Source organism: Bombus terrestris, chromosome 2 (assembly GCF_910591885.1).
Source record: "Bombus terrestris chromosome 2, iyBomTerr1.2, whole genome shotgun sequence".
Classification (NCBI taxonomy): domain Eukaryota; kingdom Metazoa; phylum Arthropoda; class Insecta; order Hymenoptera; family Apidae; genus Bombus; species Bombus terrestris.
Genome location: NC_063270.1, coordinates 17,556,553 through 17,583,766, shown reverse-complemented (window position 1 = coordinate 17,583,766; position 27,214 = coordinate 17,556,553). Strand labels below are relative to the sequence as shown.

Here is a 27,214-nt window from a genome sequence, read left to right as displayed (position 1 = left end):
CTCCTGGTCAAATTGAAAATCGTTTTGCATTAATTTAGACAAGCGAATGAAATTTTATTCGGATCTTTTTTATCAACTACGATCCTTAATATTCTGGGTGAACCAAATTGCGAGACATTTAACCCAAATTGAAATGTTAGGCGATATTCTTTATTCTTTATTGAATTGCATGATCGAGGCGGATCTCGATACTCTTGTAATGCACGAGACATTTTGTAACGAATAAATAATGGCGCGAGACCCAGTTGATGACAACAGGACTCGCGTTAGCGGATCTCGGATGTCAAATACGGAGTGACAATAGAAACAAAGTTTCTTGGTAATCGTATCGGTAAAACAGTAAAACGTCGGTAGGCCGACGTACAAATGTCACGTCTATTCTGTACCTCGTGGATGAGATAATCACTGACGAGTCCTCTCTGATAATTCCTATGTTCGCCGTTGAAAATCGTAGAGGGCGTAAGAAACATTTTGACTTTTTGACAGGCGATATTTCATAACCTATGACACAAAATTCCATTTCGTCATGTCTAATCTGTCCTTAGTAAATATTTTATTCGGCTGGCGCATAGTGCCGTGAAATTGCTGGTAAACAGTATTGACGCATACGCTGCCACACTTATAGGAATAATTATAAGCAGAATTCACAGTAGTAGTAACGATAGCTTTTCGTTAATAACACTTTAAAGAGTAACGAGCGTCGACTAAAACCTCCTGGAGGTTGCTCAGGAGAGTATCCTTGATAACGATGTGTCAAGATCAAGGTCATCGTAGCTGACTTCCATATTGTGAATAATTAACAGATCATTATCATATTTACTATTACGAAGCAACCAGTTCCTGTTCGTGTAAGAAACGTGAAATCTCGCAACGTGGAATCACACAACCGCAAATCATTTAATTTCGTATCAAACACATTGCCAGCATCGCTAGTAAATTAACTACGTGATCTTGAGATGCGGACAGGCTGGACAAGAGCTATCAGTTAACTCAGTGTGTTAATTGATAGCTCCTATCTACTATATTCACACTCTCAATCATTCCATTAATTAAGATTAAAATAGAACGAAACAAAATAGTATTTCTGTAATCATTTACCCTTTTATAATATATATTATGTTTCAGATAACTTTTAATGTCTATACATATACCAAATAAGTTATTGATATATTTCTTTAAAAATTCTTCTATATTTAAAACGAAAGCTTTCAACGCAGAGTGAAAGACGAATTTTATCTTCGAGATAAGCTGCTTCCATATTATGACAGAAAGCTGACGCAAGGATTTTAGAAAATTCTGACAATAGCTACTGTATCTCATCTCTGGTATTAGACTATCAAATACAATGAAGCAGACAAGAAGGTTGTTTAAAAAGGAATGTATGAAATTATAATGTACGAGGAGGTGCAATTTCAGGATGAAATAATCTCAACAACGTTAATCTTTTCATTTTATTGTACCAAAAAATTTCATCTCGTTCAATCATTATTAATTCAATATAATATATTTATCCTTTATATTTGTTATATCTTATTTATAATAAATATTTATAATAGTGTAGTATTCATCGTTATTCTTTATTGTGTCGCCATGAGCCATGAAAACGTGGAATCAGCAAGTTCTTAATTACCGTTACTATACTAACTAGAAAGACGTTTTGTGATCCTTTTTAATAAATCCACGAAACATATTAACAGAAGCACGCCACGTGGTTGCGTGCTTCTCCATTTCTCTTCCTCTCTCTCTCTCTTTTTTTGTATGTTTGCTTTTCGTTTTCTTTTTTTACTTTACTTTTTTTTTCTAAAAAGAGTAAAGCGCGGAGACACTTGTGTAAATTCCCAGATACTTTTACCGGAAAAACAGTTTGTTCTTTCACCTTATTTTCTCTTCTTTTAACCGTGTATTTTAATTGATGAGAGCATTCAGACATAGACAATTCATACGTTAAAACAATAGATACCTAAGGAAATTTTACAACTCGCTTAAGGCTCTAGTTCCCTTAAATCAGTTCGAATTAGAATCCAAACGAGCAACGTGTATATATGTATGTTAATATTCTCCGATAATTTCGGGTTCGTATCGACAATATCTTCACCGAACGATTATTCGCAGATACACGATCTTCTCTTTTTACGCCGTGATCGTTTCTATTGATCGAACAATAAATCGAACAATTGAAACCCTCTTATGTAACTGATTTTAATGTACTAAGGCCTTAATGTGTCAAAGCAGCGGAGCTAATTACCGTTATACAATAAGAAAATATATATACCTCTACGGACACCAATAATTCGATCTCACGATTGTACGTGGAACGTAGACACAGTTCCCAAAAACATTACTTCTTTTTCTCATTTTCTTTTATTTATCTATTTATCTTCTTATCTTTTTTTTCTTCTTTTTACTAGCAAGTCGGTTTTCGGAAATTCGCAAACAAGTGCTCCAAAAATTTACCACGTCGCTACGTTCCTCTTTTACACCATTCCTCTTTTTAATTCTTCTAAAGCTTAACTTTGACTTCTTTACTTATTTTTTTTCTTTTTTTTTTTTTTTTCTTTAACAAGTACCTCGATTCCCTGTAAACCCTGCAGTACTCATGCGAGTCAACGAGTTTGTTGGTCGGCTGGCGTTCCGACAGGTTTACATATAGCACGTGTTGTATCTTTAAGACTTTCTGCGAAAACTGAATTGAACACATTAGACTGCAACAAGAACATTTTTTTTCCTTTTCTTTGTTCCTTTTATTGACGATTCTGTGTCGCGAAGTATTACGGATAGACTGTGGATGTTTATGCAAAGTCACATTTCTATATAAACATAACCAGAGGAAAACGAAATCTAAATATCATAAGAAATATCGTATTGTAAATATTTTTTACAGATTGTGTGCATTCTACAATTTCTTACATTTTTTAAGTTTCCCATAAATGCATAAAAATCCGCAATCTAATTATGATGTATCACCGACTGACTTACTGCAGAGTTAATGACAATCGTGTTTTGTATGTTTCAGCATCTTAATGTTAATCTGACATTACATGCTACGTATTGAGAATACTTCTACCGACGCAGTACCTAAGTTTTAAAGCCCTGCATACTCGAACCTGATTTTTGTTTACTTCGTAGATCAATCATTCTTTGTTCTTCTTTTTTCTGAATGACTGTGACAAGTCGATAATAAAACGTCTTCATTTTCACGTGACTAAGACTCACCGATTAACAGTCGCTTAAAAGAAAATATGTTTCTTCTTTTTCTTTCTTTCCTTCCTCTTATCGTTTCTCTCCTCACTCTTTTATATCTGTTATTGTGCATCACCTTCCTCTTAATCGTTCATCACATATATATAATTGCATTTATGTATCAACTATTTCACGATCGAATCAGACGATCGAATAGGATGTTCCTCAACTTCCGTCACTGCATCCCATCTCGTATAATGAGATCTACTACGCTTACAAATTTCAAAATATTACAGCGTACTTCAATGTATCAGACGCATAATGGAGAATATATTTCGTGACTCGTTTTATTCGTTACGTTAAAATTTAATTTTCATTTGACTTTAATTTCAATTCTTCTAAAATTGGATAGAAGAAAGAAGAGACAAAAAAATAACAAGCTCATACCTTCGCGATAATCCTATCATCGTTCATTTCACAATAAGTACATTATCGACGATTCACGAAGAAAATTTGACAACGATTCTCTTCGTTCGTTTATGCTGAAACATTTAAACACAGTATTTCACGTTTTCATAGTATACGAATTCCTTATTGTGACCATGTTGGATATCGACTTCGCGTATAATATCGTGAAATTTGTCTACGAAGATGTTGCAAAAATTCAACTTTACATCGTTATGCGTCGTTCATAACAGTTTTTCTTTTCCTTTTTTTTTTTTTTTTTTTTTTTAATATATAGGGTGGTTGGTAACTGGTGGTACAAGCGAAATGGGGGTGATTCTATGCGAAAAAAGAAGTCGAAAATATAGAATAAAAATTTTTCATTTGGGGCTTTGTTTTCGAGAAAATCGACTTTGAATTTTCGCTCGGTACGCGTGCACTTTATCACGTCTCGTTATAACGGATCTCACTGTAGGTCGTTGTCTCGATGTATATTATCGCAGTTTAAGTTTGTTTTTGCCGTAACGGAAAATTAGGAATACATAATGAAATAATATGAAGTAATCATAAAGTTTATTATTACAAAAATTGCTGAAAATGTTGCCCATTCTGCCGAACACATACTTCTGCTCTTCTAATTAAATTTCTATGAACGCTTTCTAACGTATTCGATTCTTTTAAAGTACGAAAGGCTACAATGAGGTGCACGCGTACCGAGCGAAAATTCAAAGTCGATTTTCTCGAAAACAAAGCCTCAAACGAAAAATTTTTATTCTATATTTTCGACTTCTTTTTTCGCGTAGAATCACCCCCTTTCCGCTTGTACCATCAGTTACCAAGCACCCTGTATATATAACTATGAACAAGCTCGATATCCATTAAAAATTCGTATACGATTTGGCCTTATTGTAACAGAAACGTAAGATGAAGAGTTTCGATAGAATGTTTCATAAAAACTGTGAAAGAAAACAGAAGGAGAAGAAATGAAAAATAATAGGACTCGATATGAATAGATGGAGATGAAAGAATCAAATCGAATATATTCTCCGTTAACGTAATTGCATCGTTGTTGGGTATCTTGTGTAAAACTAGCTTCGATCGTTTCTAATCGTACGATAACGATAAGTTCTGTATAGCTTTAATCAACCATTATTGCGAATGCGTATGTTGGCGTCGTCATTAACACATTAGATAACATCGACGATATAGTTATTATGAACGAGTAGCAAAAATATTGCTATTTCCTTGTCTCGGTGGAATTTATCCGAAAGTGGGAAGATGTATCGCTCGAAATTAGTTCGATAATCGTAAAACTAAACGCTAAAATGTGTTACGAGAGAAGATGTTTTCGAACAATCATTGAGAATCTTAATGACGGAGCAAGAATAGCCGTGGCAATGATAAACACTTAATTCTTCATGGGCATACATATTTTTTTAATTCCCTTGTAGATGAACTGAACCGTTTCGAACGCTTAATACCGTTGGTACATTATATACAGTCGTTTATTAGATTAAATGGTTGAAACTTTGTCGATAGAAATAAAAATTCAAGGAAAGAAATACAAGAGTAAAATTTCGTTTAAGTATTCGACGATTCAGTTTATCTGCGAAGGTGTAATTTTCTCCGATTGAAGATCGTACAGAAGAAAGCACGATATATACTACTTGTTGAAGCGAACTTGGAAAGTACCATTTGTTTGAAAACGTTAAACATAGTTATCTTCTTCCAATTTTATTAAATTTATCCCTCAATCCCCTATTCAAAGGGTTAATTTCAAAATTAAATAAAAAGACAGTTTTATTAATGCGTAAATTGACAGCCGATTTTGAATTTTAAAATTGCCATAATTTCGAAATTTTCTTTTTTCTTTCACGATCAAATACACACGTATGACGTTTTTCTTCGACCGATCATTAAAATATTCAGATTCTATCGCACGACTGTTCTTGCTCTGACAAAGAAACGACTCGTTCCGTAGCTGCGTTCGAAACGTCAGCTTCATCGCGGCCTTACGATGAAAAATTGTAAACGCGATGAACCTTAGTTGTAAACTTATGGTCATACTCGAAACATTTAACGAATGGTCAGTTGATTCTTCGCAGAAGAAAGCGGAAACGTGGCCGCCTCCCCTGACTAGAATGGAAATTAACGAAGTGACACTCGCTTTGGCAACGAATGGCATTTCTCGTCACTGCTTGCTTCTGGAGTTGTCCCACGATCGTGTATCCACATATACTTACGTACGTTTCATTCATTTTTGCACGAGTTCGAACGAGCGAGAAAACGGCTAACGCGATTTCGCCGGATAAATCTGGGGAGTCACGAATAACTCTGCGTCCTCTAATATCGATCTTAATCGTCGATCTTAATTACACGCGTTCAATTTGATCATAGATAACGACTCCTTTGCATTATATACGTTTTCTTTTCGTAAAATGTTACGCCACGAAAAAAAGGGGGGGGGGGGAAGAGTGGAAACACAGGGAGAGACGCGTATGAACGTAAGCAATGAGATGATGTCTTTTTTGAAGTTTGACACGTAGTAAAAAGAATTAAAAATTGGAGGAATAATATTTGTTTGATGGGTGCACGATTAACATGGAAAGGCATAACGTAGACTTGCATACTATTGTTCAAAGGTTTGACATTACTTTTGAAATTCGCAATTCCGTGGAAGAAAATAAAATAGTTTACTATGTTTTGTCTTACATTGGTTTATTAGAAGCTTCTTTCATTGTATTGTCACGTGTGTTCGTTCTTCGTTTTTATAAAATCACGAATTGAGCAGAGTTCTTGTTTGCGATAAAATTATAATTCGAAACGTACTGTGAAATTGTGTAAGGAACACCTGAGATAAAAATACGACGAAAAGACTTTATGCATCGTGGTTTGTCCATCGATCGATCGATCAATTAACGCCATCGAGTTGTTAAGGAATGAACTGGACAAAGTTAACGGGAAAATCGAATCTAACGTATTAAACGCGTCTCTAGGAATTAATATGAAATAGTTGGAAAAATAAATATTCAACAAGAAAAATTGGAAAAATTTGTAAAACGGATACCATAGATATGAGAAACTTTTATGAGGAAGAAACGTTATTTTGATAATGAACCCTAATCCAAATCTTACTTTCTTTTTCTTATAATTGCATGTACCAACTTAAAATACAGAAAAGTTCAAATATTAATTAGTATTGTTTTCATAAGAACTACGAGTTCCTTTTTCGTTAAATGACTGATCCCATACTTGTTAGCGGTAATGTGCGAAGGAACAACAAATGAATCGATCTAATAAACTTACGAGATTAAGTATGCGCTAAGACGTACAATGTAGAAGTAATAAACATAAGGAGAGACAAACAACAATTGCAAAAAAATAAAAAATGATTATTAAAACTATCCTTTCGGTTGGTTAAACAATCAGTTAGTAAAACCATAATAATACATAATAGAGTTATGCGAATACGATCAATAATAACATAATAATTAATCGATAAACCTATGTTACATGTATAAAAGTAATAATGTGAGATCTGTGAATACGACTTTACCTCGATTATTGTAATCTACGAGAACGCAAAATTTCTGATTATCGTTTCTCACGCTCTCTTCCTTCTATAATTTTTTTCTTTTTTTTTTTTCTTTTTTTTCTTTTCATTATCCGTTCGACCCTTTTGCTTATCGTTTAAAGATATCTTTGAGAAGAACATAAGCGCCCGAAGACGCGTCTAAAGATGCTAATGAGAACGTATTAAAGCTTACTACAACAGTTTACTTGGAAGTAAAGAGAATATTCTATGGAGAGGTATAGAACACGGATAAACACCGAGAGAAATTAGCGTAAATTACTGTTCAGAATTACAAACGGACTATCTAAATACAAACGATCGTAAAAAGAAAATCATTCGAATCATTGCCTCTTAATCTTTGTGTATTTTTCTTCGTGTGTTGTCCTAAATGTAATTTCGGTGAAAAAGAAGGTTCACGAGTATATCGCAATGACGAGATGATACAAAAAAGAAGTATGACAAAATGAAACAAATATAATTTACATATATATCGTTACAGTGCCTGAGAAAAACGTCGAAAGGGCATGTGAATGCCTAATAAGCCATACAAACGCCGTATCATGTTTCACTCCATTTTAATAATCATTTCTCTAATCAGTAAATACATTGCTATACACTTCACCAACGTATAGAGCCACTGCGAATCATACGAAAAAATACGATGAAAGCGCGTCTTAAATAATCATAAATAATTGTAAATTCTGAATGACAGTATTATTTTTATCCATTTTCTTGTTTTACTTCCACGTAAATATATTCTATTTCCTTAAATAAAAAGGAAAGATCGCGTAACAATTAAAAACGTGTGGACGCAGCTATCGCTTTTTACGAATTTCACGACTCGTCCCTTGGCACAATTAAAATTAAAACCGCGTAATAAATAAAAGAAAGGAGAATTATCAAGATCCAACGATCTTGACAACGTTCTCTACTCTTTGAAAATAAGAAATCAAATATGCGAAATCTCTAAATCATAGACGAATGAAAGCGCATAAAAAAACGATGCGTTGACATAAATGAAACGATAACCGCGCCCATACTACGAGTAATAATAGAACGATAATATTAAATTTATTCGTTAAAAACTAAGGAGTGAACCTATTGCAAGAATACAGACAAGAAATTTCGATTTTTCTTATAAACATTTTTGGTAAAATTTATTCTCTATCCTCGTATCCTTTCCTCTTTCTTTTCTATTTTCTATATTTTCTGTTTTCTCTTTCTAATAATATTTCTCTCTGACATCGCATACCCAACTAGCCGAACACTCTTCAAAAGAGAAAAAAAGACTTACACAAAGCTTAACATTGTTCTTCAACGTTATCTCGATATTCGAAAATAAAAGCACACGCTGTATTAGTTTTACGTTCCTCCAAGCGATTGATTTAATTATTGATGTGTGTGTTTGTTTGTGTTTGTTTAATTAATGCTCTTCGTTATTTTTTTCCACCAAATATGTTTACCAATAAGATTTTCATTCTTCTTACTCTTTTTTTTCTTTCCTTTTTTTTTTTTTGTTTTTTTTACAGAGACCCATGTAATAAGGCACAATTTTCTGCCTGAGAAGGCACTAAAATATCATTTTCTATACTTGCACGTATAGTTGATCGTATTGCATATACGTAAACCACGCAAAAGGAGAGAGATCAGTTTGAAGCGAGTTACAACTAAACGAAGATTATTGTGCACCAAGATTTGTACAAATTCATGTTCTCCCGTTTGCTACAAGCCTTTTCGCATCGTCGGAAAAAAGAAACGATTCCTCGCTCCCACTAAATATTCTTCTATCATCCATTGATTTCCTTTGCTTCTCGCCAATTCTGCCCCAGACTTTCACGCCGTATGCGCTTTGTTCTCTCGATTAAGCCGAACGTCGATAGAATTAAAAAAAAAAAAAAAAAAAAAAAAAAGAAAAAAACACGATGCATGAATACGACTCGCATGAACGCGCAGTTTAAAGTTACCTCTAAAAAATATCGATTGTATCAAAAAAATTTTTTTTTTCCTTTTTCCATCCTTTCTTATTCGACACAAATAAAATATTACATACGCCACGGCGCTCGAATGAAGTCATTTTTCTCTCTTACAAGCGACTCTCTCGTTTCGATTAAAAATTTGGAAAAACTTTTCATACCATGCGTTTAGAAAAATCCTTATACAAACAATATTAATTGCTCTAAAGTCATTTGTTTCTTTTTCTCCTTTTTTCTTCTTCTTCTTCTTCTTCTTTTTTTTTTTTTTTTGTTCTTTTTCTTACTTTTTTTTTTATGATAAAATAATCGTGAGAATATCACCAGAGAAATTTTCGCGATGAGCCGTTAGACGGTTGTGTCCAGATTGCTTCTACTTCCTCCCGAGTGAATGAAATCTACGTCCATTTCCGAATATTGACGCAACTCCGGTGTGTACGCCGCGTCGTTGTCCTCTCGCAACTCTCTGAAAATTCGTACGTTCGATGTGTTCGCGTGTGTCTCGAGACAGGAGGCCGAGGTCGTTCGTAAGTGACCAGTGTCTTCGATCGTTTCCCTTCCGTCGAAAAACGTTGACCGTGCAGATTTCAACTGTGGCTGGGATGTCCCGACATTAACATCGCTACTTAAACGCCGTTTATATCGTAGATTTGTCAGTGTCTTCAACACTGTTGACGAAGCCTTTTCTCGTTGCTGCGCCCTACGAGGGAAACGTTCAGGGATGGTGATGACAGAACAGAAAGAGGAAGACGCACCTAGTATCCTATTTTCCATTCCGCTTTTTCTTTTTTGTTTCTCTTTCGCATGATAATTCATTTTGTAAACGTAAGAAAAAAGAAATGAGATCGTCTAATAACCAGATATATCTTTCGAACCACGGCAAACAACAAAAAGAAATAATTAATTCGAATGTTAAACGAGCGGTAAACAATAGCTTTTTTCTTTAGTTTTATCGCATCGTTGACTGTTCGTGTCGTTACAAACGTACGAATCCTATCAATTTCAAATACGATGCAATAGTCTCGTGACAAATTATCGTTCAAATTACAAAAGAGTCGTTACTCTACGAGCAAGCATTTTCGAAAACACGTGAAACGAATGTTTATTCGAAATCGATGTTGATTCGAGATCTATATCGTGCTTGCTCGTGGCACCTGTACGAATAACGAGAGCGCACAGAGAGACAGAGAATAACAAGCGTAATGTGAATTACGACATCCGAAAGATATACATACTTGTCGAGCGAACGTGATCTTTCTTTCATGTTCGTGCATCGTTCTTTTTAACGCCCCAAGACTGTCTGTTTCTGACTCGACTCGATCGGGAAGGGGAAAAAAAGAAAGAGAAAGAACCAGAGGGAGATCGACGAAGAATTCGAAACGTGGAGGAATAATCGAACAAAAATATTCAACGAAAAAAAAAAAAAAGAAAAGAAACAATTTTTCCAGAATAAGTCGTCGCAGAATTTGACGGTGCAACCGCGCGTACAATCGTTAAACGAAACGTCAACAACGCGCGATAATTCGCGACTATTCGATCGATGCCAAATCGACGACAATCCGAAGGTATCGACGTTCGATCAATCGGTAGCAAAGCCGTGAGTTTAAAAGAAGAAAACCAACAAAAAAAAAATGCAAAAAAACGAGGTGTTTCTTTCTCGAAAACGGCGCGTATCATTTTTCTCGTCAACGTCCCTCGTTGAGAAACACGACGGCGACGACGAGAGCGCCAATCTCTCGCGTAAAGAGAACTTCAAAAGCGATATCCTTTTTTTCTACGTATACATCGTCATTCTCGTACTTTCTCTTTTCCTTCAAATTTCGTTTCCTTTTCATTTTCTCTTCTTTCGTTTATGTATTGCGTTCCCTGTTATCTTTTTTTTCTTTTCTTTTTACCTCCCGATTCGTTAACGGACAACCTGGTCGCGGTTCAACGTTCCCTACGAAACAAAGTGACGAGTGTGCCACGCAGCTAAACCGATAGTGAGGTTCGGAGGTTCGAAATGTAAGCATCTATTTGGTAGGACGAGCGGTCGGAGTTTACAAGAAATCGAGATTAAGGATATGGGTACGGATGGTAAAATATTTGGTTACAACTCCATGTCCTGCGCCTCGTCCTCGCTGAAGTCGCTCATCGAAGACTCGCTATCGGACGACACCCCGTTTTCAGTACCGCTGTTCTCCTGGTCCCTTAGCGCCTCCTCCGTTGCGTATTTCCTCACGTAATCTGCCAAGAAATCAAGAAGGAAATTGCATCCCCGGCTAAATATACTTCGTTCGACGTTGAAAATAACTTCGAACGTCGTAGCCACGAGTTGTCTCGTGATTTCCATCGCGAGATAATCGATCAGAGAAAGCCGTAACTGAACGAAGACGAGGCTCGTAAACACGCACTGAAACAGTGTGTTTCTCGCGTTTCGATACGAGTTCCTCTCAACTCACCTGCTACTTTCTTCTTGTACTCCTCAGGTTTGTGTAGATACATGGCCGCTGCGTCGCCATTTAACGGGTCGATTGGATTAGGATATGTTAACAACTGGGGCAGGAAGGACTCGAATATATTTGACAAATCTGAAACAGCAAATGGGAAAGATGGTGGTTGAATTGGTAGAGAGAAACGCGATTGGCAAAATTATATGTTGAAATATTGGCCAATGTAAGATTTATAGAGAGTTGGCGATTAAATTTCCAAATTATGTAAATACGTACCGTAAAGGGCAGTCCAAGCCTGGTTTATTACGTCTAGACACACGGTGCCTGAGACTTCGTCAATGTTAGGGTGGTACACCTTGTTCATAAAGCCGATCGAAGGAGATTTGAAGGGGTAGTGCTCGGGTAAGTGAACCCTCACTTTCCATATTCCACCCTCGTAAGGTGCTGTAACGTAATAGAAGAATACAATGTCGGTAACGATCATACATAGAAAGTCTTCTATGCGTAATATACGGCGGAAAGTATTAGCTATCGTAGTATCGCGAAATCTCCAAAAGCGAAACTTTAGTTTTTACACTTTTCAATTTCTTTTAAATGCGTTAACGTCTACAGCCAAATTATCGACAATAAAATTACCGATATTTATGCACCGATACTGGAAACCTAAGAAACCCGAACGATAGAACAAAATTATCGTTTTGTAAATCGTTGGTTCTAGGTTTCATTATACCGTTTATTGTACTACTACTTTATTACATTGTCGAACAACGTGTATGATATCTCGGAAATTGATCGCTGAATGGGATCATGTAAATTGGTCGGTATTTTGCTCGAAATTTCTCCGAAAATTCGGTTTAACGTGCCGAATCGTCCCTTTGAATCGGCCAAACACATGGTTCGCGTTAATTACTGGCGGCAGGGTATTCGATGTACCCCGATAAATCGTACGTAGCGCGTAGAACGTGACCAGAAGATACCGGTCGATCGAACGTTGAGAACGTAGAGACAAAGAACAGAGTGTTCGTCGAATGAAATTTATTTCGACAACAACGAGCAACGAGACCTTCGACCGCGGATTAAAATCAATCACTGGAAACGTTCGTAATGAGTCGAGGGAAAAGGAGAAAAAGAGATTGGAAGAAGAAGAAGCGTAGAGGTAACGGAACGAGCGAGGAACGAAATGTATTTTTTCAGCCAGTTGGTCCTCGAAGCGGGAAATCTGGTAGGTAATCAATTAGTCGGCGAGTATAAACATTTGAGGCACACGAAGGGTCGGAACCTTAAGGAACCTCCATAATTTGACAATTTTTATATTCTTACAATTTTACCTGGAACTAAACCTTACCTGGTCTACTTGTAATTTGTAAGATTACAAGTACGAAAGTATGCTTGCTTTCTTACTATTTTATTGCCACTTGCTTGCTGTATTATTAATTTTGTTACCGTTACAACAGAAAACTTCGAAATACGGATGTTCACGCAAATTAATATCTATATAAACAAAACTGGAAGAAAGAAATCCGACTGGAGATTTGTTCCATTCTGCAAGTATCATAACTTGCTAACTTAATATCTTGCTTTGTATATTTTATATACTTTTACATATTAATATTACGTATTAATATCGGTAACTTTTACCTTGTGACTTATAAAATTTCGCATAAAATAACGCTCATACGAGAACGTCCAATTAACTGTCAAATCGCGATTGAAGCGTTCTCGACTGTGCCCAAAAGTAAAAATGGATTGAAGAGAAAGGGAAAAGGGAGAATCAGGACAAAGGAACAACGTTCTTCGAGCGGCATTGTATGGAATAAAAATATCAGACCGATATTGTGTAATAAACGGTCCGCAACGTTTGAAACACCGCGAGATACTTGCCTTCTTGTTTGCACGATTATACCATGGCTAGCTCGCTAGTTAATTCTCTTGGAAATTAATACCATAATTAATATGATCGTGGAAACAGAGAGAAATCGAGCTATCTATCGCATGATAATCGCATCGAAATCGGAAAAGCCGGCGGGCATCGATGATACGTATAGAATGGGCTGCTGTGCCGATTCCATCCTGTTCTCTGTTCACGGACATTCGTTCTCGGGCCATCTGCGACGAAATTGCGGCAATAACATGCGAGGACCGATACTGACCAATTAACGACGAGCAAATTTCACCCTCTAAAGTAGGACTGCTTCGTAGAATTATATCTATTTGAAAATGATCATAATTAGTTGAGACATGGTACAACTACGTGTCGTAAAGTTGGTGCGAGTCCACAATGCGAGCAGGCCTTTTACTTCATTTTAAGAATTTGAAGATTAAATATCTTATGTGTAAGACGCATTATTTTCTAACAGGGTGTACCTTCATACAGGGTGTACCAGCTTTTTCCCGCCAAACGTTGTCTGTATATTCTACAAGTCCGGATAGGAAATTTCTTTTTTTTTTTTTTTATCTCTGTTTATTTGTTCCAGGTTATTTACATATTTTTTTACATCATTTTTTTTCCAGAATAAACGCTGAATTCTAATTGTAGGGTGGTACAGGCAAGAGTACCGATACGCGGCGGTACGACGTAGCCATGCATTATTACATTCTTTTCTCTTTTTTTTTTTTTTTTAAGATTATTATTGTTAAATAAAATAAAATTAAGCCGCTGTTGCGCTGTGCTTATGTACGATATTTTAATTTATGTCCTGAAAGCCTGGACGCAAAAACAGGACAGTTCGCTAGCCTATTAGGGAGGGGTTGGGAGGGGATGGACTGGGAGGGGACCGGATAGGAAATGAATGTCATATATAAACATACATCGTTGGAAGTATTTGTGGCGACACTCGATAAGCCGAATACAGCGCAGTGGTTAGCGCCTTAGGTTACGAACGTTCGGAACCCGAGTTCGAATCCCGGCGACCGGAGTCCGATTTTTCTTCCACGCACCAAAAAACGGAGGAAAAATCAGCAGTACCCCAGCAGTCCCCTAGCGACAATTACTCCGGACGAGTCCCAGCAACTACAACTATCAGGGACGACGATATATACCACCTCACATTGTCAAAGATGAGGAACGTGCGTTACTACGCTACAAAAGTTATGAACAGACTGGGAAATTTACGTCTAATGATATTCAGAATAATATATCGTAATATAGTTCTACGACTCCAGCTTCGACGATAAAAATATAATAAATAAACGATAATATAACTACGAATACGATAACGAAATATAACTAATAAAAGAGAATTTCAAAGAGGAATAAAATCAATTCTTCGCCGCTGGCAATCTTGTAGTGAGAGCAATGATGAATATTTTGAAATGAAATTGCAATTGGAGCTGTAGATATTCCTGATCTATTCATACTTTGTAGCTCGTAGTTACGGTACTTTCATACCTCACTTTTTTTGTTATAACTCTTTAACAATGCTTCCAACGATATACGTTTATGTGAAATTTTTCTTATCTCGACCCGTAGAATATACCGACAACGTTTAGCGAGGAAAAAAAAACTGGTACACCATGTACGTTAGCTAGTTTCTTTATTAAACGTCTGAGATACGTACTTTGTTTGTTTAAATGAATAACAATTAGGATTTATCAATATCAACGAGAATTATGCAATTTATTGTTTTAAGAGAGGCACGAAAACTAATATATCTATTAGTGAACTGATCTATGCCTACTACCGAAAATAGGAAGAAAAAGGAAAATTTCCCTCTGAACGTTTTAAAAATGTTGCCTGCCGACTCCGACTATGTTGAATAACGAGCATCGTTGCGAAAAAACGATACGATGAATCGTCGAATCGATTCAGCTCGAGTATTCCAAAGTCGAGTAACAGAAGGCCACACCAGCTATTACGCAGACCTGGAGTGCACGGCTCTCTCGGTTTTCCGTCACAGCGGACCGACTTTTGCGTTCGAGAATCACGATTCGCGAACGTACATGCGCGTTAGTACATTTGCGATAGCACCCACACACGACACAGCTTACGTACACACAGCCTACCTGTGCCTCTACGCTACGCTGTGTGTAAATATTTGAACATTTGCAACGCTGCAAGCTTCCAAATTATTGCAGATATATAAAAGTTACTTTTCAAATAAAGCTCTTCAAACTAATCCAATTTCGTCGATTACACCACCACTTGTACGATAATTTACCAACTAACGATATTAGTGAATCGACAGGTTTACCAATTGACAAGTTGTAAGTTACAATTTTCCTTCGTAACTTTGCAATTTTACGTTATATGGGGCAAACAAACGACTCGCCAATTTGTAAACTTTATTTATAAAATTGAATTTATTTTATTACCAAAGTTACTGTAATAGAACAAGTTGTGGTACAAACGTAATAGATCGTTACTTGGATCAATCTGGCGCAAAATAGCGAAACTCTGAGGACTGAGCTATCGAAATACTTATGGGTGGTAATGCAACTTACACACGTGGCGATGTAAACGTGCGTTGTGCGTCCGCGGCAGACGCATAGGCGAGAAACGTGACCCACCTGTGCGTACACGCACGTGGAAACACGCGCGCGCCGATTCACGGTGAAAGTATCGATATCCACGCGGAATCGGAGCTACGGGAATGCACAAGCAGCACCCAGTTTAATTCCTATCCGGCGTGCAACGAGAGTTCATCGAACCTCGTGGACTCATCCTTCCTCTCCTCTTTCGTGATTTTTATTTTCTTTCTTTTTTCCTATATTTTTGTTCTCCTCTCGCTATGTACGCCGTATTCGGTCGTATTTTTTCGTCGAATTTTTTTGTTCAAAAGATCGTGCACGCGTTATTAGAGCAGCGGCGCGTATACGCGCTTTTTTAAACGTATTCGCATTTCTGAATTTGATGTCTACATCATTCGACGGTTTATAAATCCAATTCGTACAGATATTCTTTCTTTTTTTTTTTTTTCATTCTGTCGTGTGTGAATTTTTCCCTTTCAACTTTTTGCATGAACGTTCGATTATTGGTTGGCGAAACATTGTGCATACCTTGGCAAACTGAGTTTAATTACGTTTTTATGAACGATCACACGTGTACCGAACAAATAGCCGCTATCGTTTGGATTACTTCAAATACAGGAGAACCATTGCTTGTATAAAATCATTCTATAAGCTTCTATCTTTGCTTTGATTTTGATAATTTTAAAAAGTAATAAAGTCGAAAGTAATTGTATATCGATCTTGAAACTTTATCCGACGATGCACTTAATCATAGATATTTTCAGTGAAATTTCTTGTAACTTTTCTACGATGTAGAAAATAATATAGTACATTATTAACATAGTACAACGTCTAATTTCTTAGGATTAAGTTTCACGGAGGTGAATTGCACAATTTAAAAAATGAGACGAGAGAGAGGGAGAGCAGTAATTGCGTACGATTTAGAAATTTCCTACGACGACACGGTGTTCCATTACGCCCTACTAAAACCTACAAGGGTTGTAAATAGCTGGTCGAACACCGTAACCGAAGCCGACCATTTCCTGTTTCTGTCTGATTGAATCGTAATGGACCATAGGATGATCTCTCGTTTGTGCGATAACTGAGCTATTCCTGCGTATTTCCTGCTTTGACCAATCCTCTCAGTCATTACTTTTCGCAATTCATATTCGTGTCACATCTCTTTAAACTTCCTTCACGACCGATCAACCATAAACTTTATACGACAAGATCACAATTATCGAAACTTGTCGAACAACGTCGTAAAGGTGCGTGTAGATCAAACGAGCAAACGACGTACAGCGAGCGCAGGTTCGGTTTGACTTTTCAGAGACTCGTCTAGAGAAAATGACCGAGTAACGACTGGACACGGTATAATATATTTAACTACTTCGTATACCACCGTGATGTTTAACATCTGAATATTCAAATTCGTTCAAATTTGCTCCCTTTCTAAACTCAATTTTTCAATCGTGTGATTCGCGTCTCTCTCGAACAGATTTCGGTAAATTCGATTTCATTCTACCGACTTTCTATTTGATAACGGTCGCTAAGTTTTCGACGAGTTAATTTCGCTACAGTTTAGCCGGATTCGCGCGAGAAAAATCGATATCACCGCGCTACGACGCGCAAAATGGAACAAGTCTCGCCGAACAAATTGCCACGAAAAAGTGTTTTTTCTGTTCGAAGCGCACTTTATCCAGCCTCGTGAATTATCTTTATTAAAAGCGCGCCGACCATGCCGTGTTCATCACGATCCTCTGTTAGTTCGACCTAACTGGTTGCACCAACACCAGGTCGAATTTTATCGCAATTAAAAACCAGGGGAATAAAAAGAACCCAGAAGGGAAGAAATATATAATTGTATCTCGCTTCATTTCATTCTTAACGAAAGGAACTTTCTACGGAGTAGAGATTCTGAAATTTCACGAAGCATCATATGTTAGAGAAATTAATCTGGCGGCATTTATTGGAATATTTACGATTTAATTATGTCTTTGCATCGTTAGGTATTTCCTATGTTTGACGAAAATATAGAAAAATCGTTTGCGCTTTTACGCTTCACGTTGTACATATGCAACATTATGTTTTAATTGATCATTAATTAATTAAACGAATTAAATGAGCGGTCTTTTCAACGGTTTAAAACACAAGCTCCTAGCTAGTTTATTTATCATGGAAACGTAATTATACGATCAAATGTTGGTTAAATATTCGTATATTTCAGTCCGTGGTTTAATCGTGCTTATCCTACTCCACCAGATATATAACGTATAATTCAGCCTAGTTATCGATGGTTAACGCTTTAAACGCGATACACGTACATAATTGAAGTAAAATGCGTCGTGCTAGACCAAAGTATAAAACTACACTTATTAAAAGCAAACTTGTGTTTCTATGATACTGTTGTAAATCATACGATAAAATTACTGCTTGAATAAGAAATGAAAATATTTTATTTTTGTGCAACGTTACTGTATAACGCGAAATATTGTATTCTTGACATAGTAAGTATAACTTTTGTTCATTTTCTAAAAAATATCGGCAAGTTTCGATCAACCGTAATTCCTTCCGAAGGTTTCTTATTACTTTCGAATCACGAATAATCATTTTTCCAAATGTAAAACATTCTGTTCGATGTCCAATATTACAAACTGTTGAAAAAGACGAAATCTGCTTTAATATTTATTATAATTTCGTTAAACTTTATTGTTTGAGATATTCGTATAATTTTTCTATATCGCTCCGATCTTGAAAAATGTTATCATAGAGAAAGATATTTAAATAGATGCTATAAATAAGATGCTTAATAAATGCAATAATAAATAGATGCTTATTTAAAGAGATGCTACTTTAAAATTGAAGGTTTCAGTATGTGCGTTTAAAAAAGCTGATAACGTCGAAAGAAAAAGTTCAATGTTAACTCGTAGAATGGAAGACTGATAATTCTTCTTAGACTGATAATCCTTCATCAGAGGATAAGTCAAGGGGAATATCGATGACAGTGTATTAGAAGATGCTACTGAAAACAGCTCAGTGTAAACAACGAAAGAGATAGTGTTTCAGATGAAAGTAAAACTATTCTACGATTATACGTCGCTTGGTGTAAATAGGAAAAGTACAGAAAGCGAATAAATGGGTTACGCATGAGTTAAGCGACAAACAAAAGCCAAGACGAGAGAAAATAGCTACTTTGTCGTTTCAAAGAATAAAACATGGATCAGATAAGGAATTTTGGTATATTCCTTCTATTCCTACGATCGTATATTCACGGACGATTACTTTTTCTAACGCGTGTTCAATTTATCAATTTATTAATTTAAAAGAATTTCGCAATCTCAAAATTAGTAATTTTCATAGATACAAAGTAACAGGAGATATCGTTAGAAAAGATCAAATGAAAATTGCATCAGTCCTTTGACGCGCGATTAAATTAATAGAAATTTTCCATAAAGATTTCATTGAATTTCGCACAAATCTCCGTACACTGAGAGATGAAAAAAAAAACATCATACGCCAACAGGAAATGAAAATATTTTTAATAAATAAATTGTTACTTTGAATTCCCGACGTGAAACAAGGCTTCTGTTTCCCATGTCAAAATGTACAAAGGATTAACAATCTATGCCTTTTATAAAAATATTTTAATTTCAAAATAACATTCGTTGTTTCCTTTTTTCATCGCTCGGAGTGTACGAAGGAGATTGGTGGCGTGCATATGTCACGTCGTACTTTTCCCATATCAAACTATACAGTGACGTGTTTTGAATGTCATTTGACGCCAAAGGTTGATTAAATACACGTCGTTCCAGAGAACGTTCAAAAGTTTTACTTGAAAAGACATTTTACGCACAACGGCTTAATACAATAAAATGAAATCGCATTAGCGATTGCTGGCCAGTCATTTCCACTTTTGTCGCGCGTCCGTTATTATTAAAAACGAATTTCTACCCTGTTCGCAATTTACATTAATACAGAAGCCAAGGTACAGCGTCAAGTAGAAGCTAAATTACCGAAAAACCACATCTACTGACTCAGCAACTTTTATCCTGGTAGTCATTAAGTTATATATCGATTACAGTCAAATTACTGTTAACTGTAGTGACATTAATAGCAGTCAATGGTGGCAGTTTGTAGCGGCAATCGATACAGCGCAGGGCTGCGAACAACTAGCGTTAGGAATGTGGACCTGATTTATTCAGGATTTCAGATTGCCCTCAATTTACGATACGGGCAACACATCCGCTATTTTTTGGAAAGTTGGAATTTCCCACGTTGCGCTCGACAGTAAACCACGCGTCATGAATCTTGACTCGATGAGAATTCGACGATAAACCAACGGGACGTTACGCATCCTCGACCAGATACGCACAAGACGCACCAGACGCAGGATGCCCGCGACAATTTTATAGTCACAGGATTGGACAGAAACAAATTCTCTCTTCGCAGGAAACGTTGATGAAAACACACCCCCTACACGGACAGTTGGAATATAAACACACCAGGCGCTTCAAGAGAAAGGAGACTCATCGCCTATGTTTAAACTCTGCTACTTACATTTCATACTCTTCCGTTTATACCAAACAGTTCAAATAAACATACTAAGCCCAAGCTTACTAGAAATCTTTAAAATTTACCTTCACCTTGAGCGTTAATATCGTTCAAGGTTCGCGATCTCAATCGAACAGCTGCAATCTGACTGATCGCCACCTAAGTTGATAGGTCGCGACACTTAAACGAATAAAATAATATTTAGTAACGATAGAAACGTGATGTGACAGTAAACTATAGAGAACAGCACCTCCCTTGCCCCTATGCAGTCTCGTTGGTCATTACCATACTTTAGGAGCGAAAAGGCTATACCAAAATGTAGTATTTGTAGGGCGTCGATTTTTATACGATGTTCGTGGCTAGTATCTTTGTTTCTGTGGCGGCACTCGACAAGCCAAATACCACCACTCGACACTAACTAGCGTCGAACGACGGCAGCGCAATGGTTAGCGCCTTGGGTTACGAACGTTCGAATCCCGGTGACCGGAGTCCGATTTTTCTTCCACGCACCAAGAACGGAAAAAGAATCAGCAGTACCCCGGCAGCGACATCTACAGCCAGCAACAACTATCACGGATGACATATACCCACCTCATTTCAAACATTTCTACGAGAAACATCATTATTGTAGCAATTACAAATTTTCACTGTTTTTAGCGTTTGCTACTTACGCAACTCTGGTATGTAAAAATATTCAAAAAGGCAATGCGAATGTTCGAATATTTATTTTATAAACAAAAGCTATTACAATTAAATGTAATTTTAATAATTTCCATGTAAATGAAGTTGATCGAGTACATCGAGTCATTTACAGATACGCAAAGAGGGTATCCAAAGATATTTCAGCATGTATAGTAAAAAAGTGTTTTTAAGGGATGTAGGGATAACTCGTAAACCGTACATTTTCCAAACAAATTTTTAAGCAATTCGATAACGCAATTAAACAATGAACCTTTTTCAGATATCCTTCACGATTCTTGAGATATTTCACGAGAAAAGAAATTTTCAACCGAATTATGAACATCAAGGAAAAATGGGACTGTATTACGGATGAAATACTTTACTTGTACACAAAGTTCCATCGTTTTTCGAATTTCCCAGCTGCCTAACCTTCCTTGTGAGTGGCACGCGCCTGCGGCCTGAGGCCTGCGCTCTTTCATCCTTGGCCCGCTCAAGGTTTTTCACCCTCTCGGACGCATTTCGAAAGACGAAGGGACTGGAGCCCGCGGATGCAGGTTCGATACGAGGCTTCTCTCTTCCAAGCTCGACCTAGTGACCCAGTTTTTACTCGCGTTGCCGTGCGCCACTCGCGAGGGCCGTGCCACGCGTTAATTTTCCATTTCTGCGATTCGAGCGTGGCCCGAGGCTGAAACGGACCTGCACAAACAAAACTCGCCGACCATGTGACCAACGTCGCGCCATTACTTTCCGTCGAATTAACGCAAACGACCGAGTATGTTTGAAGAGTGCGGCCAATGCGGTTTCCATAGGATTCGATCCACCTTCTTTCCTTCTTTTGCCTCTTCTTCTTTCTTGCTTTTGCGAATTTGTTTACACAAGGTGTTTGCTTCCGGTAGTTTCTGATGCGTGTGGTTCAAATGTTTGAGGCTGAGGTTTCAGTTAGCTTTGGTTATTTGAGTTGTTTTGGTTTGGCAGAAGCAAATTTTGGCGAAGCTTGTACGTTCGACTCATTAGCTGCTCTATGATCTACGTTTGAGGATCGTGGGAGGAAATTTGTATTTTATAGTATAACTTGATTAAAGGATAAATGCGCTTAATATTTTAGAAAGGTGCGTTGATTCAAATCATTGAAAATTAATTAGGATTATATAATAATTGGGGGAGGGGCGGAGGAAAAGAGTCTTGAGGAAAAGAAGTTGATAATTAATAGATGAGTCTCTTCAGGGTCTTGTTTATCTAGGTCAAAAAAAAGGTAATTTCATTCACAATTACCTTCGTTGTATCTGCTATAGGGAAACTGTACTTATCTTAAGGAAAATTAAATATATATTATGTATCAGTCTCCCTGGAGAAATGAAATATTGTAAAATTAGATATTACGTATAGTTATAAAATATAGCTCTGTCTATACTAGTTACACGAATCTATATTCACGAGTCAATCAGGCAGAAGAAATAATAATACTTAAATCTTATCTTCGATTCTATTTTTAGCTCCAATTTGTAAAAGATTATCAGATACAGATTATGTCTTTCATCCTGCTCGTCGGTATACATAGCCAGAAAAGAAATCACGAAAGAAAGAATTAAACGCAGAAAAGGAAGCAATAATGAATTCGAAAAGGTAGATGGAGTCAGGTTAATTGACGCGACGCTTGCAATTCCCTTGTAAAATAGAAATACATCCATTAACGTAGTTCTATCGGATGCTAGTTTCGCACGTGCGCACCGTTTAACAGCGACGAAGATTTACGAGCAGGAAATGAAATCTTCGACGAGACGTTTAAGAGGATTGCGAAGAGAAACGTCTTACTTTAAATTTTCGAAACGTCGGATAAGTGCAGGCCGGCGACGTACTCTGAGAATATCGTGGAAAGTTCGTCGAACATCGTGCATGCTCTATACCATAAGCTCGATGCAAACTTTTCATCTCGATGCATAATTGAACACGACTCTGCCTCGAATTTCCATGCAGACCCATATCATACGCTGACGAGTATTCAACGCCTTCTTCGTTAAACCGAGTATCCGTCAAACGTGCATTCTTAATCCTCGAACAGTACAGTGGGCTGCTGTATTCTCTACTCACTTTTGTTTTATCTATGATTGCTCTTTATTATATATGCTTCCTGTATATTTATTTCCTTTTTGTGATGTAACATCAACTAAGAATATTCGTAGGTTTGCAGCTGTTTGATGCGGTCGTTACATCAACACTGAAACCACCGATCCATAACGTATAAAATATATGATATAAACATAGCTACTTCAAATTAAAGCAACATTATGAAAATAGATAAGTATATATAATCATGTCTCTGTCGATAAGTCTCGATAATTTTGCTTAGACGCTTGAACGTCGTTACTAGTTGAGAAAACGAAAGCCTGGTATTTAGCGTTAATTTCCTAGGGCAGTGAAACGCTAAGGGAATTCTCAGGAGACAATTTTGAAACATGATAAAAATGGTGAAGATGTGATGGAGAAAGAGGCGGAAAGTTTAAAGCAAAAGATCATTAATAACGGAACCATTCAGACATTTACCTCTATTGAACGCAATGGAATAGCGAATTTTCTTTGATACACCAATATTACTCTGCACGATTACAGACGCTCGTAATCATTCTCGGTTATTTGTCGTCCGTGAATGCTACGTATCTCAACCGAGACAAATTTGCATTCACAAATACCCGGAAACGTTTGCAAAGCTTTGCCACAGATATAGTTGAATAAACATATTTTTCCGCATAAATACCTATTCGCAAGCATAAAATAGTATATTAAGTATCAATCTCCAAGCACGCACAAGTGCAAATAAACGCCAAATTTTCTTTGAAATATCGAAATTACTCCAAAAATTCGCAAATGTGCGCAATAATCGTTCGCGGCTCTATTTATCGTCCATCTACGCTTCGCGTCCCAACCGAAAAGCAAATACATGTTCGCAAACGTTAGCAAACATTTTACGCGACCAACGGATATCCAACTTATGAGAGGAAGTACAACATGTCGCGTGGTCGACGAATTCGCGTTCGTCGAACATCGAACGATGAAACGAAATCTCGTTAAACGAGTATTTAATCCTTCGATGGCCTTATAATCACTCGAACCTAGCACATGCTCGCGATCAGTTCTACGAGATTACATAGGGGTGGTGGAGAGGGACCCTTATGCACAACATAATTTGCAATGTGACGCAAACAGCTTCTGCGTGGAAACTGGGTCAGCTGGAAGCGCAGCAATTTAGACGCATCGAGAAAAAAAAGGAAAGTGAAAATTAAATAGTCTATGCGTTTTTAAGCTGATAAGGGAGTTACTAGTGGGTCGACCATTGGAGGGTCGGAATTTTCTCAACTATTTTCATCCTATCTTTCCTTTCGCGACAATTATTCAGGTGTGGTTTCGTTTGAACAAAAATTTGAGTCGTTGTTTAACTGTATTACGGTAGTAGAATTTATAAAGCTGACTCAATTTTGCGGTGACTTAATGAGGTGTGTCTTTGACGTTGTTGAACATTTAATAGAACTGACCTTGGTGTTTCAGTGTTTCTTCAAAGATTTATCACAAAGTCTATATTCGCTTGATTAAAACCAGCAATATTACAATTACACTTGCAGTTACGTATATTATGGTGTTCCTCTATTACATCTTCGTTGTCTATTATTTCCAATTCTACTAATAATTCTCGAAATAATACTGAACTTTCAAAACATTATTCCATTCCCTCCTTTCGTTCGCATATTAACCATCTATTACTTCCAATTCTACGAATAATACTCTGGGTGAACTCAGAAAATATTGCACACCGAACCTTCGATACAATTTATAATAATTTCCAATTCATTTTTTCGTACATAAATAAATCTTCTGTTACATCAACAATTACTATTCTATTAACTCAATTTTGTGAACGTACATATAGATTATATTTTCGATGTTATTGAATTTTCATCCCTTTCTGTCTATACAAATTAATCGTCTGTTATTTCGAATTCTACAAACAGTACTATAAATCAATGCAGACAATATTATAAACCAAATTGACGCTAATGATTCTATTGTTACTGCAACCACTTTAAAATAAATCTATACGAAAGAAAATATTATAAACCAAACTTCCAATGTAGTTGGATTTCCAACTCGTTGTTTAGTTGCCTTAATTAATCGTTCGTTACTTTCTTTCAAAAAATCGGAATAATCATTGTTCCGTCTTAATCTTATTACTCGATGATATCATCAGTCTATAAATAATTTAAATGTGAACAATAATTTCCACAAAACAATTTGTTCCTTCTTTGAAGATCTATTTTAGAAAGAAACGACTCAAGCTATCCTGTAATTTTGATTATTCTATTCCAAGTAGGTTTTGTATTACATTGTCGTATAATTTTCTTGCTACAAACTGAATCTTCTTCATTTTTTTAGTGAAATCCATCCGTAATTGGTCGAAGAGTAAATTTCTGACCACGCTTAATCCAAGAAAAATTGTTAAATCACGCAAAAGTTCTGTTCTTTACTCTGTTTTCAATGTCAGCGCGATATTCGACGGAACGGAAGGGAAGATGAATAATTTTCGCATGCCACTTACGAAAAAATGGAAAGATTGTTTCCGGCATCGGCGCTATTTACTTAAGCGTCACCGCGTGTGGTTAAACAAAGGAATAAGCGTTCACGATATTTCAAGTGAACCAGACAGTAGGGAAAATACAAAGATTTGATAAAGAAACTTTTATTCGTGTCGGATCTCCTGTTATCGGGTTTCAGGAAAGCTGTACATTAAATGCATTTTTTTATCTTTGTTCCGAATTCTCATTCAAATGTCGTACTGTGGAACGTGACAATGTGGACAAATTGTCCAGACAATGTGAATGTGGCAAACGTCGCTTGCAAACGTACAAATGTAGCCTACACCTGATCTGCGAACGTGAACGGCGAACGTGAACTACGAACGTGAACTACCAACGTGAACTACGAACGTGAACTGCGAACGTGAACTGCGAACGTGTGCTACGGACGTGCGGGCCTGCGAACGTAGCCAGCGAATTTTGATTTTTGTGCCGAACCCTCGTTCAAATGCCGCATTGTGCAACGTGACAATTAACTAACAGTTGAAGTGGATTAAAAAAAAAAGAGTCGCTGTACCATATGAAAGAGCTGGTTCTTGCACACACACATACGTCATACGGCACGATCGATCCCTGTGCTCGTTCTTGTGCAGATGCAAAGTGTCGTGAAAGCGCGTTTCGAGAAAAGGTAAAATGCAATTACCCCAGGCCACGATATCTGACTGGCGGCTCTTCGTGAGGCAATATCTCGATAAAGCCTCGAAAGCAATTGCTAGTGTTCTTCCCGCGGCCTGGGAAAAGAATCGAAAGCTCGGATCGTGGAAACATCGCTCAACAGAATGGCTTGCGCGGGATAGAAACGAAAAACAACAGGCAGAGAACGTGGAAAACGTTTCCCGGGGCATGCAATCTGCAATTTCTCATTAATATCAATCACGTCAAATCTACAATTAATGCGATTTCAATCGTTCGCTATTAATTTTGATTTTTAAATAATTTCGCTCTCGCTTTATTTTTATCGGTTCAATATCGTTTTCATCGGCTTTCTATGCTTATCTCTTCGTTATTTTGCACTTGTTGGTAATCTTAATTATTTGATGTTGTAAATATACACTTAATCAATTATCCGATCAAGTACTTTATTAACGCTATTGTTCGATCGTTTGCTTCCTTTTTCTCCTGTTTATCTTTCTCTCATTTCTGAAGGATTTATTGGCGGTTCTATACGCTTGTTTTATTAAATTAATCATCTTTTAATCGTTCTCCGAATCATTTTCGATCGAATCGTATTTTTTTAGCATTCGAAAAATTTTTGCAATTTGAGGAACATGTGAAAGAATCATTATTGCGTGATCTGTATGATTTCTTGTCTCA

General features: G+C 36.8%; 1 protein-coding gene and 1 long non-coding RNA gene across 3 annotated transcripts in view; one reads left to right on the top strand and one right to left on the bottom strand.

Annotated features, from left to right (window-relative positions):
• The first annotated feature begins 277 nt into the window (after positions 1-277).
• LOC125386737 lies at positions 278-1,560 on the top strand. Its single transcript, XR_007227128.1, has 2 exons — positions 278-848; positions 1,126-1,560. It is a non-coding gene; the product is annotated as an uncharacterized LOC125386737 (long non-coding RNA).
• Positions 1,561-7,756: 6,196 nt separating this feature from the next.
• LOC100643356 (ubiquitin-conjugating enzyme E2 H) overlaps positions 7,757-27,214 on the bottom strand; it is a 46,116-nt gene continuing 26,658 nt past the window's right edge. Inside the window, exons 3-6 of one of the 2 annotated variants that reach the window (XR_001099745.3) lie at positions 11,877-12,044; positions 11,610-11,738; positions 10,404-11,394; positions 7,757-9,868 (exon numbers count right to left, since the gene is read on the bottom strand). Coding sequence is in view for 1 of the 2 variants with exons in the window: in XM_012320379.3 (XP_012175769.1) it covers positions 11,258-11,394; positions 11,610-11,738; positions 11,877-12,044 (434 nt within the window). In the remaining variant the exon portion in view is untranslated. Of the gene's footprint in view, positions 11,395-11,609; positions 11,739-11,876; positions 12,045-27,214 lie in introns of both variants that reach the window. The other variant, XM_012320379.3, reaches the window with a different exon arrangement.